Raw genomic sequence first — 16,903 nt, forward strand, 5'->3', positions numbered from 1 at the left:
GTGCAGAAAGTCTGTGCAATTATACAAAGAACCAGCGCATGCAGCTTTTGGAAATCTTACAATATACAGAACAGACACATGCATGCGCACGCACAGACACACACACACACATACACACACACACACACACACACACAGAAACTTAGTCATAAACTTTAGAAAAAAGGAAGGTTTTTAACCTGCTTTTAAAAATGCTCAGCGTAGGAGCGTCTCTCAGGTCCTCAGGCAGGGTGTTCCATTTACTTGGGGCATAGATACAGAAGGCAGCCTCCCCTGCTCTGGAGTTAGTACGAGGGATGGTTAAAAGACCGCTGCCGGTGGACCTGAGAGTTCTTGCTGGTTCATATCTGATGAGCATGTCTTTTATATACTGAGGTGCGAGGCCATTTAGAGCTTTATATACAAGTAGCAGAATCTTAAAATCAATTCTAATTTTGACGGGGAGCCAATGTAGGGATCTAAGAACAGGTGTAATGTGTTCGAACTTTTTTGTTCCAGTGAGAACGCGTGCAGCTGCATTTTGAATTAACTGTAATCGCTGATTTTGGGAGGCCAGTAAATAGACCATTACAGTAGTCTAGTCTACTTGTTATGAATGCATGAATTAATTTTTCAGAGTCTGCTTTTGACAGGAAGCCTCTTAATTTTGAAATACTTTTTAAATGATAAAAAGCGGATTTTGTGATGTGATTGATATGGCTCTTAAAGTTTAGATCGCTGTCTATGATTACACCCAGATTTCTGGCTTCACTTTTGCTCTCCAGGGACAGAGAACTGAGATGAGCTGCAATTCTCTGTCTCTGAGCCTTTGCACCAAAGATGAGTAGTTCTGGTTTATCTTTTTTCAGTTGTAAAAAGTTCTGTGACATCCACAGGTTAATGTCCTCAATACACTGAGTTAGGGAGTGAATGGGATGTAGGTCATCCGGAGATATAGATAAGTACAGTTGTGAATCATCTGCATAATTATGGTAATTTATGTTGTGTTTCTTTATAACATGTGCGAGTGGGAGCATATAAAGATTAAATAATAATGGTCCAAGAATCGAGCCTTGGGGTACTCCACACATAACACCTACTTTGTCTGAGACAAAGTCTCCAATGAACACGAAGGACTGCCTGTCCTGTAAGTAAGTTCTGAACCAGTTTAGAACTGGGCCAGATAGGCCAACCCATTGTTCTAGTCTCTCTAATAAGATATCATGGTCAACAGTGTCAAAGGCAGCACTGAGATCCAGGAGCACAAGGACAGATAGTTTATTAGAATCTGTGTTTATATGCAGATCATTCACAACTTTGATAAGTGCTGTTTCTGTGCTATGGTGAGGTCGAAAACCAGATTGATAAAAGTCTAGTAGGCTGTTTGATGTTAGATAGTTGTTAAGCTGGAAGTAAACTGCTTTTTCAAGTATTTTGCTGAGGAATGGTAAATTGGAGATGGGCCTATAGTTAGCAATAACTGTTGCATCAAGACTGCTCTTTTTCAGAAGTGGTGTAATAACAGCTGTTTTAAGTGCTGCAGGAAATATACCTGATTGAAGAGAGCAGTTAATAATGTTTAATACTTCATGTGCTAAGCAGCTAAAAACAGTTTTAAAGAATTTGGTAGGGAGAGGGTCCAAGCAGCAGGTGGAGGACCTGAGCTGCCCAACGATATCGTCTAGTTTTTTTTGGTCTAACAGGACAAAGTGGGACATGGGTAGCAGTCATATTCCTGGAGAACTGGAGGGTAGGTTCATTTCTGGATGTTGATGCACTAATGTTCTGTCTGATAGCTATAATTTTATCGTTGAAAAATGTAGCAAATTCTTCACATTTTTCAGTGGACAGCATTTCTGATGGGGTTGTAGATGGTGGATTAATAAGTCGGTCAACAGTGGAGAAGAGCACTTTACTATTGTTGATATTTTCATTAATGATTTTAGAGAAGAAGGACTGTCTGGCCTGTTTAATTTCTTTGTTGTAATGATTGAGTCTATCCTTGTAGATTTCATGGTGAACCTGAAGTTTGGTCTTTCTCCACTTTCGTTCTGCCTGGCGACACTCTCTCTTTAGTACTTGAGTAAATATACTTAGTTACATCTGAGCTCTGCTGGTCGTCATCATGTCTGTAGTTACAGATCAGTGTCGGTGCTGCTCTGCTGCCCCCTGGTGGACACAAACTACACATCAGTTAATGCAGCTTTAAGTTGTCATATTTTACAGTGTTGATGGCAGAGGGCGCCGCTGAGCAAGGCAGCAGCTGCTGAGCAAGGCAGCAGGACACGTCATCAGACCTGCACACAGTTTGATTCTTCTGTTTGAGACACGATCACATGACACAACAGCTGATGTCACAGACCTGATACATCAGGATCAGAGCGATCAATACTCTGATCAACACACACACATCTGATCTGTAGACTGTAGATCTGTTAGACTGTAGATCTGTAGACTGTAGATCTGTAGATCTGTTAGACTGTAGATCTGTAGACTGTAGATCTGTAGACTGTAGATCTGCAGACCTGTAGACTGTAGATCTGTTAGACTGTAGATCTGTAGACTGTAGATCTGTAGATCTGTTAGACTGTAGATCTGTAGACTGTAGATCTGTAGACTGTAGATCTGCAGACCTGTAGACTGTAGATCTGTAGACTGTAGATCTGTTAGACTGTAGATCTGTAGACTGTAGATCTGTAGCTCTGTAGACTGTAGATCTGTAGACCTGTAGACTGTAGATCTGTTAGACTGTAGATCTGTAGACTGTAGATCTGTAGACCTGTAGACTGTAGATCTGTTAGACTGTAGATCTGTAGACCTGTAGACTGTAGATCTGTTAGACTGTAGATCTGTAGACTGTAGATTGTAGATCTGTAGACTGTAGATCTGTTAGACTGTAGATCTGCAGATCTGTAGACTGTAGATCTGTTAGACTGTAGATCTGTGGACTGTAGAGTCCAGTGATAAAGTGACTCTGACACGTGGTTCTGCTCATCAGTACTTTTATTTCAGTGCAGAACATGAATACTTGCAGGGTACCACATGACCCACGTTAACATCCCATTCAAACTGGATCTTTGAGGCTTTCAGACATTTTTTCTTTCACATATTTTTGCATTTCAACAATTTTTTATGGTTTTAAATCAAAAACATCCCAGACTTCCCAGCATGCACTTCTTCTGCTGGACGCGTTGTTTCATCGAGGCACAAACAAACATCCAGTTGTTTCCAGTCGAACAGAAAAGGTTCCCATGACGGACGGGTTCTCCGCATCATGCTGCGTTCTCATTGGTCAGTTAGTCACCGTCAAGTTTATCAGAGTCCAGTATGAGTCCTCAGGAGGCTCCGGTCCGTCCTCACGTCTGTCTGGACTCATGAGGACACTCTACAGGAGAGTAATCTGATTACCCTCAGAAATGACAAACATTCAAATGGACTCTGGTGAGATCATCAGCAGACCTCCAGAACCTGGTCCAGACTCTGGTCCAGAACTATGCTGTCCACTGCTGTACAGGAAGAGGAAACATTCACTGCCCTGTCAAAATAAAGCTCCTCACATGAAGAAATAAAAGCAGCTGACAGGATTATTAATGAATTAAACTTCTGTTTCACCTCGTTAGAAAAAAGATTTCATTTTAATCACGAGGTGAAAAATTAAACGATTATTTTTATTGGTGTTAATAAAATAAAATGAAATGTCTTTAAGATCATGATGAGAGGGGGCGGGGCCAAAACAACCTGAACCCTTCTGAGAATGATGACGTCAGCTCACCTGCAGGTGACTCAGCTGCTGTGTCCAAATTCAGGGGCTGCATCCTTTAAAGGGCGCATTTGAAGGTCAATTATGTCACAACGCTGCGCGAAGGCTGTCCAAATTCGAAGGCTCCTTCAAACGCAGCCTAGCCTTCCCTCTTTTCGGAGGACTCACCGCTACTATCCTTCGCGGCCTCACATATCCCAAGATCCTCTGCGCGCCGCTGCTCAGTCCCGAAAAAGAAGAGGAAGCAAAAGAAATGGCGACATCAAGCGGCGCAGACATGACATTCAAATTTAAGTAATGGGTTTATACTCGGTTTTTACTCATCTGAACATCCAACGCCAGATATGTTAAACTTCAAGGGACTATAAAACCTCCAGATGTTAACTTTCAGTTAAAATACGTGACGCTGGTAATGCATTAGCATACAGCATAAATTAGCATCATGCGTTGGAAGTAAAGCCTTCACTTTCCAAATGTTGAACGTTCAGAAAACCATAAAATCCATTCAGTCCACTCTCCTTCGGGCCTGGGCGGCAGAGATCGTGACGTAGCGGCTTCTGAAGGATGCAGCCCTGAATTCGGACACAGCTTGAGTGTTTAATGAAGGTCGTGTGTGTGTGTGTGTGTGTGTGTGTGTGTGCGCGCGTGCGTGATGTTTTGTGAAGTTAGGATGTTAATGAGATGACATCATAAGGCCTAATTAATGACGTCCAGCTGCTTTAAAACTGCATCAACTCAAACATTCAGCTGGGTTGAGTCCAGCGGCTCTCAGGTCCAGATGTTCCGTCAGCAACAAGTGACGAAACGAACCGGACTGCAACCAAAAGGCACGCTGTGTTCTTATCCCGGGTTAACTCACTTGTCCCGGTCCAGTGAGAGGACGAAGGGCACCAGGGCCCCTCTGGCCTCTGCGGGGGAGGGCAGCACCTCCGGCAGGAAGCCCTCCCGCTCCTCCCGCACCTCGAACTGCAGAGTCTGGCTCCGGTTCACGCAGTAGATCCGGTCCTCGAGCACCGCGCAGCGGAACGGCAGCGGGTTGCGGAGCGGAAAGGACGCGCCGCCGTGCCACACCTTCACCACCGTGTTGTACTTGTACACGCTCACCCCCGCGCGCTCCCGGTCCACGTCGAAGCGGTACACGAGGCTTCGGTGCGCCACCATGTCCGTGGACCGCCGGCGGCTCTCGTTGAACGGACACTCCTCCCACTCGTCCCTGCGGGAGTCGTACCGCAGCAGGCGGTAGAAGAGCGAGCCGCCGGACACGAACAGCTCCCCGCCGCACGACGTCGCCTCGTGCGCAACGGCGAAGGAGCCTTTGGGCAGCGGAGCCACCGGGCTCCACCTGTCCGCGCGCGGGTCGTAGCGCTCCACCGTGAACAGACACTCCCCCCCGACGGCGTACAGGTACCCGTCCATGGAGACGAGCCTGAGCTGGCAGCGGGGCTGGCTGAGCGGGCGGGTCTGGCTCCAGGAGCCGGTCAGCGGGTTGTAGCAGAAGACCCGGTCCGACACCTTGGAGCGGCCGTCCCCGTGCGCCCTCATGCCCCCCGCCACGAACAGGTAGTTGTACAGGGTGCACATCCCGGAGCCTTTAGCCGGGATCTCCTCCGGCAGGCTGGTCAGCACCTCCCACTGCCGGCGCTCCGGGTGGAGGCAGAACACCCGCCGCTGGCCGGAGTCCTCCGGGGCGGCCAGCAGCGGGCTCTGCGGCCGGCTGTTCTCCCGGCTCCCCCCGCGCTCCAACACCTCGCAGGTCTCGGCCACCGCCAGCACCTTGGTCCCGTCCATTCTCCGGGCCAGGATGTGCTCCCTCTCCCCCGCGGTGAGCCGGCCGTACACGCCGGGGGTCCGCAGCACCGTCAGGTAGTGGTCGCTCATGTACCGGTACAGCCGCTCCTTCTGCTCCTCCGCGCCGCTCCTCTTGGCTTTTGTCAGCAGCTCGTAGCAGTTCTCTGCGCTGATCTGCGGCAGCATCTCTGCAGCAGCCGAGCCGAGGTGTGAGCTCAGACCCGCACCCTCACCGGCCTCCATTTGTTCCGGGTTTAACGTGGATCAGATCGATCCAGGTCCTGTCGGAGACAATTATGCGTCTGGAGCTCCAGACTCCTCTCAGTACCGCCCTCTCCTCCTCCTTTATTCTCTCTGTTGCTACAAGTTTTCCTCCCTCCTCCTCTCACAGTCCTGGTCCTGATCCTGCTCCTGGTTCTGATCCGGCCTTCCTGTAACAAACCTCCCCTCGGAGACTCCGTCCTCGTCTCCGGGGCGCGGTGGCTGCTGATGCCGGGATTCCCCGCCTGCTGAGTGGGGAGGTTGGCTGCAGAGCCCCCCCCCCCCCCCCCCCCCGGACACAAAGAGCTCAGTGACCGAGCGGACCGGCCTCACACTGGACTCTGTGTTCTGCTGCTGACGCCCTGTGACTCTGCAGGAGGACGGAGGGGAGGCAGCTGTCCCCCGCCGAACAATGAGCCTCTGCTGAACCAGGACCAGGACCTGCTGAGGCCCAGTACAGAACATGAGACACTTCTTTATATTTATCACAGGTTCTACTGCAGTGCTGAAGAAGTAATCTGTTACTGCAGTCAAAGTACTGATACAGAGTAGAACTAAATGTAACAAAGTACTTTTTACTCCATTACATTTATCTGATGTAGTTACTTTTACTGCTACTTTGATACTTAAGTTCTTTTAACATCCGATACTTTTACTCGAGTATGACTTCTGGGTACTTTTTACAAAATTCAACTCATCTGGACAGGAAGGTAATCTGAAAAGTAACTAGTAACTAAAGCTGTCAAACCAATGTAGTGGAGTAAAAGTATAAAATAGAAATACTCAAGTAGAGATCCTTGAATGTGTACCTGCACAGTACTTAAGTAAATGTACTTAGTTACTTTCCAGGCTACAAACCCGATAAATGATAATGTAATCAGATACAGGAAGTGCTTTAATCATCTCAGTTACACAAAGAACTTGTTTTCACTGATGAATGTAACTAAGTACATTTACTCAAGTACTGTACTTAAGTACAATCTGATGTACTTGAGCATTTCCATTTTCTGCCACTTTATACTTCTACTTGACTTCATCTACCTGATAACTTTAGTTACTTTACTGATTACTTAATGCCACATTCTTTAATGAATTAATGTATTTATTATTCCTCTGTTACCAAAGTAATCTCTTAACACCATATCTTTACTTCTACTCGAGTATTGCTGTTACTGTTCCAGCTGATGAAACTCATTTTTTATAAACTGATGATTAAATTAAGAGTTCAGATAAATGTAATCGAGTATAAAGTACAATGATTCCCTCAGAGATGCAGTGGAGTACACACAGATTTTATTTGTTTGTTTTAATAATCAAACTACAAAAAGTTAATATGAGATTAAATACAGTGAATTAACACAAAACTCCAGAGAAACACAAGAAACACAGAAACACAAGAAACACAGAAACACAAGAAACACAGAAACACAGAAACACAAGAAACACAGAAACACAGAAACACAAGAAACACAAGAAACACAGAAACACAAGAAACACAGAAACACAAGAAACACAAGAAACACAGAAACACAGAAACACAAGAAACACAAGAAACACAGAAACACAAGAAACACAAGAAACACAGAAACACAGAAACACAAGAACAAAAGTTACCTGAGGAATAAAGATGACTGTGGAGAGAAAATCGCTGATACGTTCTGAGTCGAAGGATTAAATGTGGATGAAACAGATTTAAAGTGATCAGTGATGAACACCTGGTTTCTGTACTGATGGCTCCACCTGCTGTCAGACACTGAGAATCACACCTGTCTGATTTAAACCTGCAACAAGTTCTGATCCAACAAGCACGTCGTCACAGTTCTGCTTCAGTGACAGGTGGGTTCATTATACAGAGAATTTATTATCGTTATTATTATTATTTATGTCTCTGTAGCCTCACACAGCCTCACCTGTAGCCTCACACAGCCTCACCTGCAGGAAATCACTTTTATTGATGCATAAAGAAACACTGAACACACATTTTACTGTGAATATAAAACATATAAAACAGCTGTGTTGGGTTGATGACTGACGACTGTAATTAGATTTAAAGAATGTAGTTTAACATAAATACATTCATATTATAGCTTTTTACAGCAAACTACTGTAAACAAATGAACGGTTCTGAACTGACCACACTGACACTGGACCTGCAGGTCAGCAGGTCAGACCCACACTGACACTGGACCTGCAGGTCAGCAGGTCAGACCCACACTGACACTGGACCTGCAGTCAGCCACATGTTTGGTTCAGAAAATAAAAGCTGATGAGATTTCAGAATGAAACGTTATTAAAGTGCTCAGCAGCAGCTTCACCTCACCACAACTCATCATGTCACATGTTACTGTGTGATCTCCTGCTGACTGTTAACATCACACAGGAAATACATCACGTGATCAATACAACCTGTTTGATCTCACTTCACAATAAAAGCTGGATTATTTCAATCCAGGACGTCCAGCTGATGGAGAGTCAGAGGTACAGAGCACCACACCTGCTTTATTTAGACATGAACAGCTGACTCTATAAATACTGTCAATAAAAGACACAGCTTCATATAAAATACAAGATTCAAAGAATCAAAGGAAAATAAAACACTTTCTCCAGCAGTCACATGTGTCTGGAAGAAACGCGGTCTCGCTCGCCCCTCGGGGCTTCCGTGGCTTCCTGTCGTCTCGTGCCTGCTGTGTTTATTGTATTTATGTATTTATTGTGTTGAAATGAACATAAACCGATCAATCAGGCCGTTATTGATCACTGATCACACGTCGGTGGGTGACACAGTCGGATCACGTGACCAGCCCCTTTGACCCTTCCTCTCGCGAGATGTGACGCGGCTTCTTGCGAGATCATCTGCAGCAACAAATCGGCTCCTGCACCTGAAGACAATCTGCACATTTCTGCGGTAAGACACCGACTAACGGCCCACGGGCACGGCGCGCGTGCACGGCACGGACACACAGAGGGTGTGTGCGGCGCGGACAGGCGTGAGCACGCGCCTGTGTACGTGTAGATGAATGAGGACGTGCGTGTGGCTGAATGTGAATGAGGCAGAGGATGGAGGAGGCTGCAGCCGCGCGGGCGCGGGACGACGACGTGCACGCGCGGAACGGTATTGTTTGGTCGCGCGGGGGTCCAGCTTCCGGTCTGTTGGATCAGAGACGGTGTGTGTGTGTGTGTGTGTGACCTTCAGTGAGGTCACAGGTCAGCAGCTGACCTCGTGCCCACCTGTCCTTGTGGGCGGAGCCTGCTGGGGGTGGTGTGAGGTCACTGCAGGTGGAGGTCTGAAGCTGCTGTCCATGATGAGGATCAATAAAGTTTCAGTCACAGTGGTTTATAAGAAGTGACAGATGGATTATTGATCAGTGATCAGAACCAGAATCAGAAACAGATTTATTGCCAAGAGGGATTTTACATGGACGAGGAAATTTTCTTGGTGAATAAGGTGCATTGAAGACAATAAACAATAAACAAACAAACAGACTATAACATATACAATATAAACACAGGCAAAAAGTGTGGGATGGCTGATAAATAAAGACGGAAGATAAAATATAGAAGATATTAAAAATACAGGATGTACAAAATCTGCATTAATGTAATGCAAAGATTCAAGGGCAGAGGTGGGTTTGAGTGCAGGAGTCAGTGGGGGTGGGGGACCCGGGACTTGTTGAGGATCCCAACTGCAGACGGGAAGAAACTGTTCATGTGGCGGGCGGGTTTTGGTCCTGATGGACCGCAGCCTCCTGCCAGAGGGGAGAGTGTCAAATAGTCTGTGACCGGGATGGGAGGGGTTGGCCCGGTCCTCCCTGCACGCCTCAGAGCCCTGGAGCTGTGCAGGTCCTGAAGGGATGGAAGGTTGCAGCCAATCACCTTCTCTGCAGAGCGTATGATGCGCGGCAGTCTGCTCTTGTCAGTGGCAGCAGCGTACCAGACGGTGATGGAGGAGGTGAGGATGGACTCGATGATGATCGATAACTGATCGCCGTGTCGTCAATGCAAACCGACGCTCTGATTGGCTGATTGAACACCTGCAACTCTCTGAACAACAAGAGAAGAAGAAAAAGATCAAAGCCAAAACTACAAGACGTCTGTGAACAGAACGCGTCAACTACGACTCCCAGGGTGCATTTCACCAACACACGGCCAATCAGAGAGCTTCAAACTCTGATTGGACGTGGAAGATTAAAATTAATTCACTTTAATTTCTGGGTCAATTTCTGGTTAAATTCAGCAACCATGGAAACGTGTTTTGCCTCTGATTCCTCTCCATGGTGACGGCTGCTGAGCCTCATGGATAATGTAGTTTTAAACAAAGTGATTAAAACTGGAGAGAGAAGATGGAGCTTGTCCTCCAGCTTCAGCTGTTCACGTCAGATAACGACTGACACAAAGTCAGAAAGTGTTCGAGGTGACGTCTCGTCTGTTATTGATCAAGAATCAATCATCAAAACAAAACAAAGAGCTAAAAGAGGCTCAAAGAGTTCAGAGCTGCAGTTCATTAGCATCAGACTCACTTTACTGTCACTGACTCTGATGATGAAAAACAATCATTTGTTGTTATTATATTTCATATTTATGTGTTTTAATATAAATCACAGGTGTGAATAATCAGAGTCATAAGTCTCAGTCTGAGCGGTCCGGTGCTCAGAACCCAGCAGGTGGTCAGGTGACACTGACAGCAGAACGTGAGTCTCAAGTATGTTCACTGTTTTTAAAGGTGCATTAAAGTCGAGCATGACAACTTTCCACAGCAGCTCCGTGTCAGTTCAAACTCTGCCTAGTCCGTCATTTCTAACTGAGACTCAGTTTACGCTCTGCTGACATCTGAACCTCAGTAGAAGTCTTAAATCTGACACCTGGTCTCATTAAAGTCCTCCGTAAGACAGCGGTCGTCATGGAGCATCGTCCTGAAAGAGTTTGACATCAGTCACTGATGTTACAGTGTTGGCAATAAATATCTGAGGTTAGATAACTTTCTGATGAACAGCTAGCTACTCATTAATTACAGTTAGCATGTGTAGCCTCATTATATTTTTGTTATAGAGTTATAACTTCATCTGTTCAGTTACGAAGCATCGCTGTATTCTTATGTTGTAGTTGACGGTTTAACCACTCGGTGTCACTGTTGTAGCTGCAGGTTGGACGATAGTCTCGTATCGTTTCATGTCGACTTTACACTTTGACTTCAGACAGAACTTACTCAGAGCTGCTGGTCCGGTGTGAAGTATCGGCGGTGCTGTGCTCAGTTTCATGAAGAAAAAAGAACGAATGACAAACGTTAATAAAAACACTTGCTACATGAATGAGGCCCAGTAAGTTCCCTCTGGACCCTAAAGTTGATGCTAATGCTAAACTAACATATAACATCAGCAAGTGAGTATCAGCTACATCACCATCTTCACTGTTTCCCAGCTGCTGGGACATCTGAAGACATATTGTCCTTGACTCGGTTGTTGTCGTGGTTTCTCACACAGGATTTAGCAGCAAGCTAGCTGTGACCTGGAGCTGTGACATCAGCTGTAACAAAGGATTTCATCAGTTAAACTTGCTGCTTTCAGACACATTCAAGGTTTCCATGCTTGTTTAATGTCACTGCAGCAAATATCACAGAACATTCAAGCAGCAAAACTAAAAGCTGTAGTTTAAACATGACGGGACGGAGGAAACTATTATCTTTCAGACAGCTCTGATGGAGCTCAGGATTAAATGGCAGCTTGTTTCATATGATTAAAATATTTGGCACAGTGTGTTTCTGAATACAGTTCAGATGAGAAATAAACCGTGAGGAGACTGAACGTGTTCTCGTTTTAGATCAACAGTTTCAAAGTTCTTCAGGATTTTCCAGAGGGTACGGGTTGCACTGGACCCTCCTCATTTGCATAAAGTAGCCAAGACCTGTGAATGCTGGTCCCGGATGTTAGAGTCGTAACTCAAACAAACCTGATCGCACAGACATGAAACACATTTCAGATGAGTGTGACTCTCCGTCAGAGGACGTCATGTTGTGTTGTGTGTTTGCAGAGTGGGTCATGGAGGTGTCGTCTCACAGCCTCTTCCTGCTGCAGCAGCTCAACGTTCAGAGAGAGTTCGGCTTCCTGTGTGACTGCACCGTTGCCATCGGAAACGTCTACTTCAAAGCTCACCGTGCCGTGCTCGCCGCCTTCTCCAACTACTTCAAGATGATCTTCATCCACCAGTCCAGGTCCATTTTTTTGTTTCTTACAGGATCAGCTTCAGTTTTGTGGTTCGAATTTGGATGATTGTTAGCAACAGGACATAAGTTTTTGTTTTTCATTCAGGAGGGAGTCTTTATGCAGCAGCTAGTTTGTCTTTGGTCATGACAGTTGGAGGTAAACAGTAGAAACACAGGACACATTTATTTGATCAGCCAAGAAGTATCTGTAGAATGATGCAGAAGTCAAACCAGGTTCAACTTTTTGCAGACGATTCTGTGTTGTTCTGCTCTCTGCATCAACAGAGAGGTCTGAAGGTCCTGAATGTGTGACACAGCTAACAGCTCACCTGAGAGTCCTGACGCAGGGCAAACAAACACTGTTGGTTCTGTTGACGATGCCATGTCTCCTTCTGTCTGTCTGTCTGTCTGTCTGTATGTCTGTCCTCAGTGAGTGTATAAAGATCCAGCCCACAGACATCCAGCCGGACGTCTTCAGCTACCTGCTGCACATCATGTACACCGGCATGTGTCCCAAGCAGCCCGTGGACCAGAGCCGGCTGCAGGAAGGCATCAAGTTCCTTCATGCCTACCAGCTGTGCCGGAAACCTGGCGAAGGTGCCACCGACGCCACCACCGACGTGGTACGCATGTCCAACCTGTATGGCATCCAGATATCCTCCCAGCTGGCCAATAAGGAGGCGGGCGGGGTCCCCAAGTCCACCACAGTGTCCTGTGGGGCCCCTGATGATGGATGCTCCTCAAGCCGGGGGGGGCGGTCCCACTCCCAGCTATCCCTCACCGTTGGACTGGAGGGGGTCCCATCAGACCGCCAGGCCTCAGCGCTACGCAATGTTTGCTCCGTGGCATCAGGAGACGACTCGGACATTTCGACTCGCATCAAGCAGGAGCGGCTGGAGGAGGAGGAGGGAGAGGATGGCGAGGGGGAGGAGGGTCAGGGGGCGGGGTCTCCGTCTCCAGCTCAGGGCAGCAGTCCCAGTCAGAGCCTCCTGTTCAAAGACCGGCCTCTGGTCTTGCTGTGTCCCCGCTGTGGAGAGCGCTGTTCCTCCCCTGAGGGCCTGCGAGAGCACCTGTTCAGCCACGCCCTCGACCCCACCCGCCTGATGGAGGGGCTGTCGCAGGGCGGCGAGCTGGACGCCGGCTCGGAGGAGGGGCCTCCACGGGGCCAGGAGCAACTGGATGCAGGATGTCTGGAGGAGGCGCTGAGGCAGAGTCAGGCGCTCGCCAACCAGCTGGCTGCAGAGCTGCGGAGGAGCCGGGGGGGAGGAGGAGGCGGAACCAGCCCCACCCCCGCCGTCCTGCACTCTCGTAAACGTAAGATCGCCTGCGCCGTCTGCAGCCTGCGCTTCGCCCACAAGAGCCAGCTGCAGGAGCACATGTACACCCACACTGGCAAGCCGTCACGCTACCACCGCTACAACCGCCTCTGCAGCCAGCTCTTCCAGGCCTCCGCCCACTTCTGCGAGGGTGCCGCAGAGCCCGGGGGAGGGGGCGGGGCCGGGGCCTCTGCCGGCACCGCCACGCTCTCTGAGGAGGCCAACAGGGACACTCAGGACAACGGCAGCTCCTGCTACTCTCTGGACTCTGAGATCTCCCAGGAGAGCGTGGACGGCGTGCCCGTCGAGTGATGTCATCAGGTGAACCACGGCAGGTGTTTCACCACCAAGTGCCGTGACTGAACACACAGGTGCTTCTGTTCTGAACCTGTTCTCTCAGACTGGACTCTGAGGTTTGTGTTGTCGTTCTGTTTCTGTCTCTGCTGCTGTGTGATGGTCTGGTACCTGTGCAGGTGTGTGTGTGTGTGTGTGTGTGTGTGTGTGTGTGTGTGTGTGTCAATCAGTCATGTGATCGGTGCCGTGGTCATCAACTGCCGGGGGACGACTGTGAACTGATCGATCAGTCGACAGAAAATCAATCAGCAGATATTTAAAGGGGAACTACCGTTTTTTACAACCTGGACCTTATTTCTAGCATAAAATACGATCATTTACTCACCCAGATAACTTTGGTGTCATTTGGAGTCGTTCGGACGAAATTAGATCCAGTGGAGCGCCGCGTATATCCATATAATGCGAGTGACGGGGCACTGAAGCGCAGCCTCTATGAGCATTATCTGCTGTGAAACTAGTTCATTTCACCAATATTGTGTTATGATACGCTCGTGCTATTTCCCTCTGAGTTGCCTGTTATCAACATCCGGGGTCTGTAGGTTGACCGAGCCGTTTAGCCTAGCCGCAGCCGTTTGTTGTTCTTTGGCCAGCTGTTCCTCTCTCTGCCTCCGCATCCTCCTTTCAACGAGCTCCTCATCTGTGTACTCTGGCTCAAAACAGTAAGGACGTCCATCATAAACAAAGTCATCGTCCACCACCTCACAATCGGAAAAATATTCAGCCATGTTGCAAAAAAAGTAGCAGTAGCAGCTACAGGTAAACAAGCCGGCTGTCGCCGGTCCAGGTTGTAAAAAACGGTAGTTCCCCTTTAAAAACTGTAACGAAAAGAATCAGTTTGTTGTGGAACAAAAGAAACCATGAAGACGTCAGCGTGGATTCATTCAGTAATCAGAAAATAATCAGCGGATTGATAATAAGTTAATTCAGACATCACATCCTGTTTACATTTACATTTCATTGGTTCCTGTTTGTTTCTGTGAAAACTGAGACTGACGTGTTGAATCCGGATCTTCCACGCTTTCCGGCGGACACTGAACGCCTCTGAGGAAGACGCACGTTAAAATGTCGGACTGTTCCTTGAACGTACCATCAGTGTGATGTCAGACTGTCTGTAGATCAGTTTTAGTGCCTTCGTCTGCTCTTTTGTGTCATTTCATCAAAGCTTCACGACAATCTGATCCAAACTCTGTCAGACAATCACTGACTCTTTTATTGTCTGCTACAGCTGAAGCTTCACCCGACTGAACTTCTGTTAAAGGGTCGTTACACTGTTTTATAAAAGGTGTTGTCCTGTTAACATTTCTGCAGATTGTTTTCTGTTCTGATCGTTCAGCACTTTATAGATTTATTTAGTTGGTTTCAGTTCACGCCTGTGAAAATAGTTTCCTTCAGTCTTCACACTGAACACGCAGCTCGATGTGACTTAAAAGTAAGTAAAACGTCACAATAAACAATTAAAATGTCTGAAATACGTCTTAATAAAGAGGTCATTTAAATATAATGATAATCATCATGTCAGCCTGCTGGTGTGTTCAGGTTCACTTCGATGTCGGTCGAATGATAATTACAGAAACAGAAGAAACTGTTTTTTCTTTATTTCTTTAAACTCTTCACACGTTCAAATCCTCTGAATGTGTACAAGTACACAGAGTACTACAGTGTACACACAACGTATAACTTTAAAAAACAGTATAATGGTCCTTTAACTGGAGGTGTGTGCGGTTCCTCTCTGTGGTCAGGTGACCAGCATCCATTGATCAGGACTGTCCTGTTGAGATGTTATTGATTATTGATCAGTGACGTCGTCTTCATTCTGTGTTTCACTGTAAAAAGAATCCAAACAGGAAGTTTGTGTCGACGTGTTTTGTACATAGACGTCTGTTTTTGCATTGATGGAACAATAAAGTTTTGTAAATTAACGTCTCTTTGCACCAATCAGAGCGCAGCTGAGGAGTCTGAGGAGAGCGACAGATCTTTAAATGTTCGATCTGAACATTAACGATCAGATCGAACACAGAGAGCAGCCACAACGTGTCACAAGACAAAACTTTATTTAAAACATGTCAAACTGTTTGAAACAAAGAATCCCTCACTGACATTGTGACATCACAGGCCTCCTGGAAACACCTGGAAACACCTGGGAACACCTGGAAGCCAACAGAGGCAGCACCATGAAGAAAAAGCACAGCTTCATATGACGATAATTATAAAAGAGAAAGGAGAAAAGAGTCAAACTAACCAGCTCTCTCTGGAGCTCTCAGCAGAAGCTCCTGGTCTTCAGAGGCTCATTCAAAGCAGGAAGTGGACCTTTGAGTTTCCTGTTTAAAATCTGTCTGCAGTAACAGAGTGTGTCCAGCAGGCGTCAGCAGAGAGCTGAGCACCAAGCTGACCGGAGGCATTCTCGGAAACTGAGTTTCCACACTGACAGTGTCATGCTCTGCAGGTGAAGTCTAAACAAGTGAGTCTTGAGTCTTCTGCAGAAGATGGTGAGTGACTCTGCTGTCCTGACGTTGGTCGGGAGTTCGTTCCACCACTGAGGCGCCAGAACAGAGAAGAGTTGGGACTTAACGGAGCGACCTTTGTTTGCTCTCAGCGATGGCGGTACCAGCCGGCCGGCTGATGTAGTAGAGCGAAGTGCTTGCGCTGGGGCGTGTGGTCTGACCAGTGTTTGGAGGTAGATGGGTGCAGTTCTGTTGAACAACATCACGAGAAGTTTTCAGGTTTTTAACTTAACTTCATACTGAAGATCCATAAAAACTCTAAAATGTTCAGAACTCATCTTTTATCTGAAGATTAACGACGTAACAAAAGTTTAATGTTCTGATGAGTCAATGTTTCACTTCATGTTCAGAATATTGAGACTTTTTCTCATAATATCACTTTTTAAACTAAATATAGTAAATATTTTTCTCTCAACTACTTCATCACAATTCATTAGTGACTTTACACAGTGTGATAATATTAATTATGTTATTAATATTTGTGACCGACTGATTCTCATGATATTGAATATACATAAAAATATATATAACGAGTATATTTTAATATTTATGATTATAATGAGTTATTAAAGATTGATAATTCAGTCCCCAGAGATTATCAATAACGCTAATTATTATTATTGTCATTATAATTTAATAATAATAATGATAATAATCTGTCTGTTTTTTGAGGTTTGTTTCTAAAACTTTTCTTTCTGTTTCAAATGAGATTTGGTTGCAGGTTTGAGCTGCTGATTGGATGGTTCTT

At 46.4% G+C, this 16,903-nt stretch overlaps 2 protein-coding genes across 2 annotated transcripts; one reads left to right on the plus strand and one right to left on the minus strand.

Moving 5' to 3' along the window:
• Positions 1–2,970: 2,970 nt before the first annotated feature.
• LOC311271885 (kelch repeat and BTB domain-containing protein 11-like) lies at positions 2,971–6,057 on the minus strand. The gene has a single exon (XM_084377831.1). The coding sequence runs from the start codon at positions 5,768–5,770 to the stop codon at positions 4,595–4,597; it is 1,176 nt and encodes a 391-aa protein (XP_084233957.1). The 5' UTR covers positions 5,771–6,057; the 3' UTR covers positions 2,971–4,594.
• Positions 6,058–8,598: 2,541 nt separating this feature from the next.
• zbtb25 (zinc finger and BTB domain containing 25) lies at positions 8,599–15,573 on the plus strand. Its single transcript, XM_084377328.1, has 3 exons — positions 8,599–8,693; positions 11,813–11,993; positions 12,415–15,573. The coding sequence occupies exons 2-3, from the start codon at positions 11,821–11,823 to the stop codon at positions 13,610–13,612; spliced, it is 1,371 nt and encodes a 456-aa protein (XP_084233454.1). The 5' UTR covers positions 8,599–8,693; positions 11,813–11,820; the 3' UTR covers positions 13,613–15,573.
• The last annotated feature ends 1,330 nt before the right edge of the window (positions 15,574–16,903 follow it).

Source organism: Pagrus pagrus (assembly GCF_965226575.1).
Source record: "Pagrus pagrus genome assembly, chromosome: 16".
Taxonomy (NCBI): Eukaryota; Metazoa; Chordata; class Actinopteri; order Spariformes; family Sparidae; genus Pagrus; species Pagrus pagrus.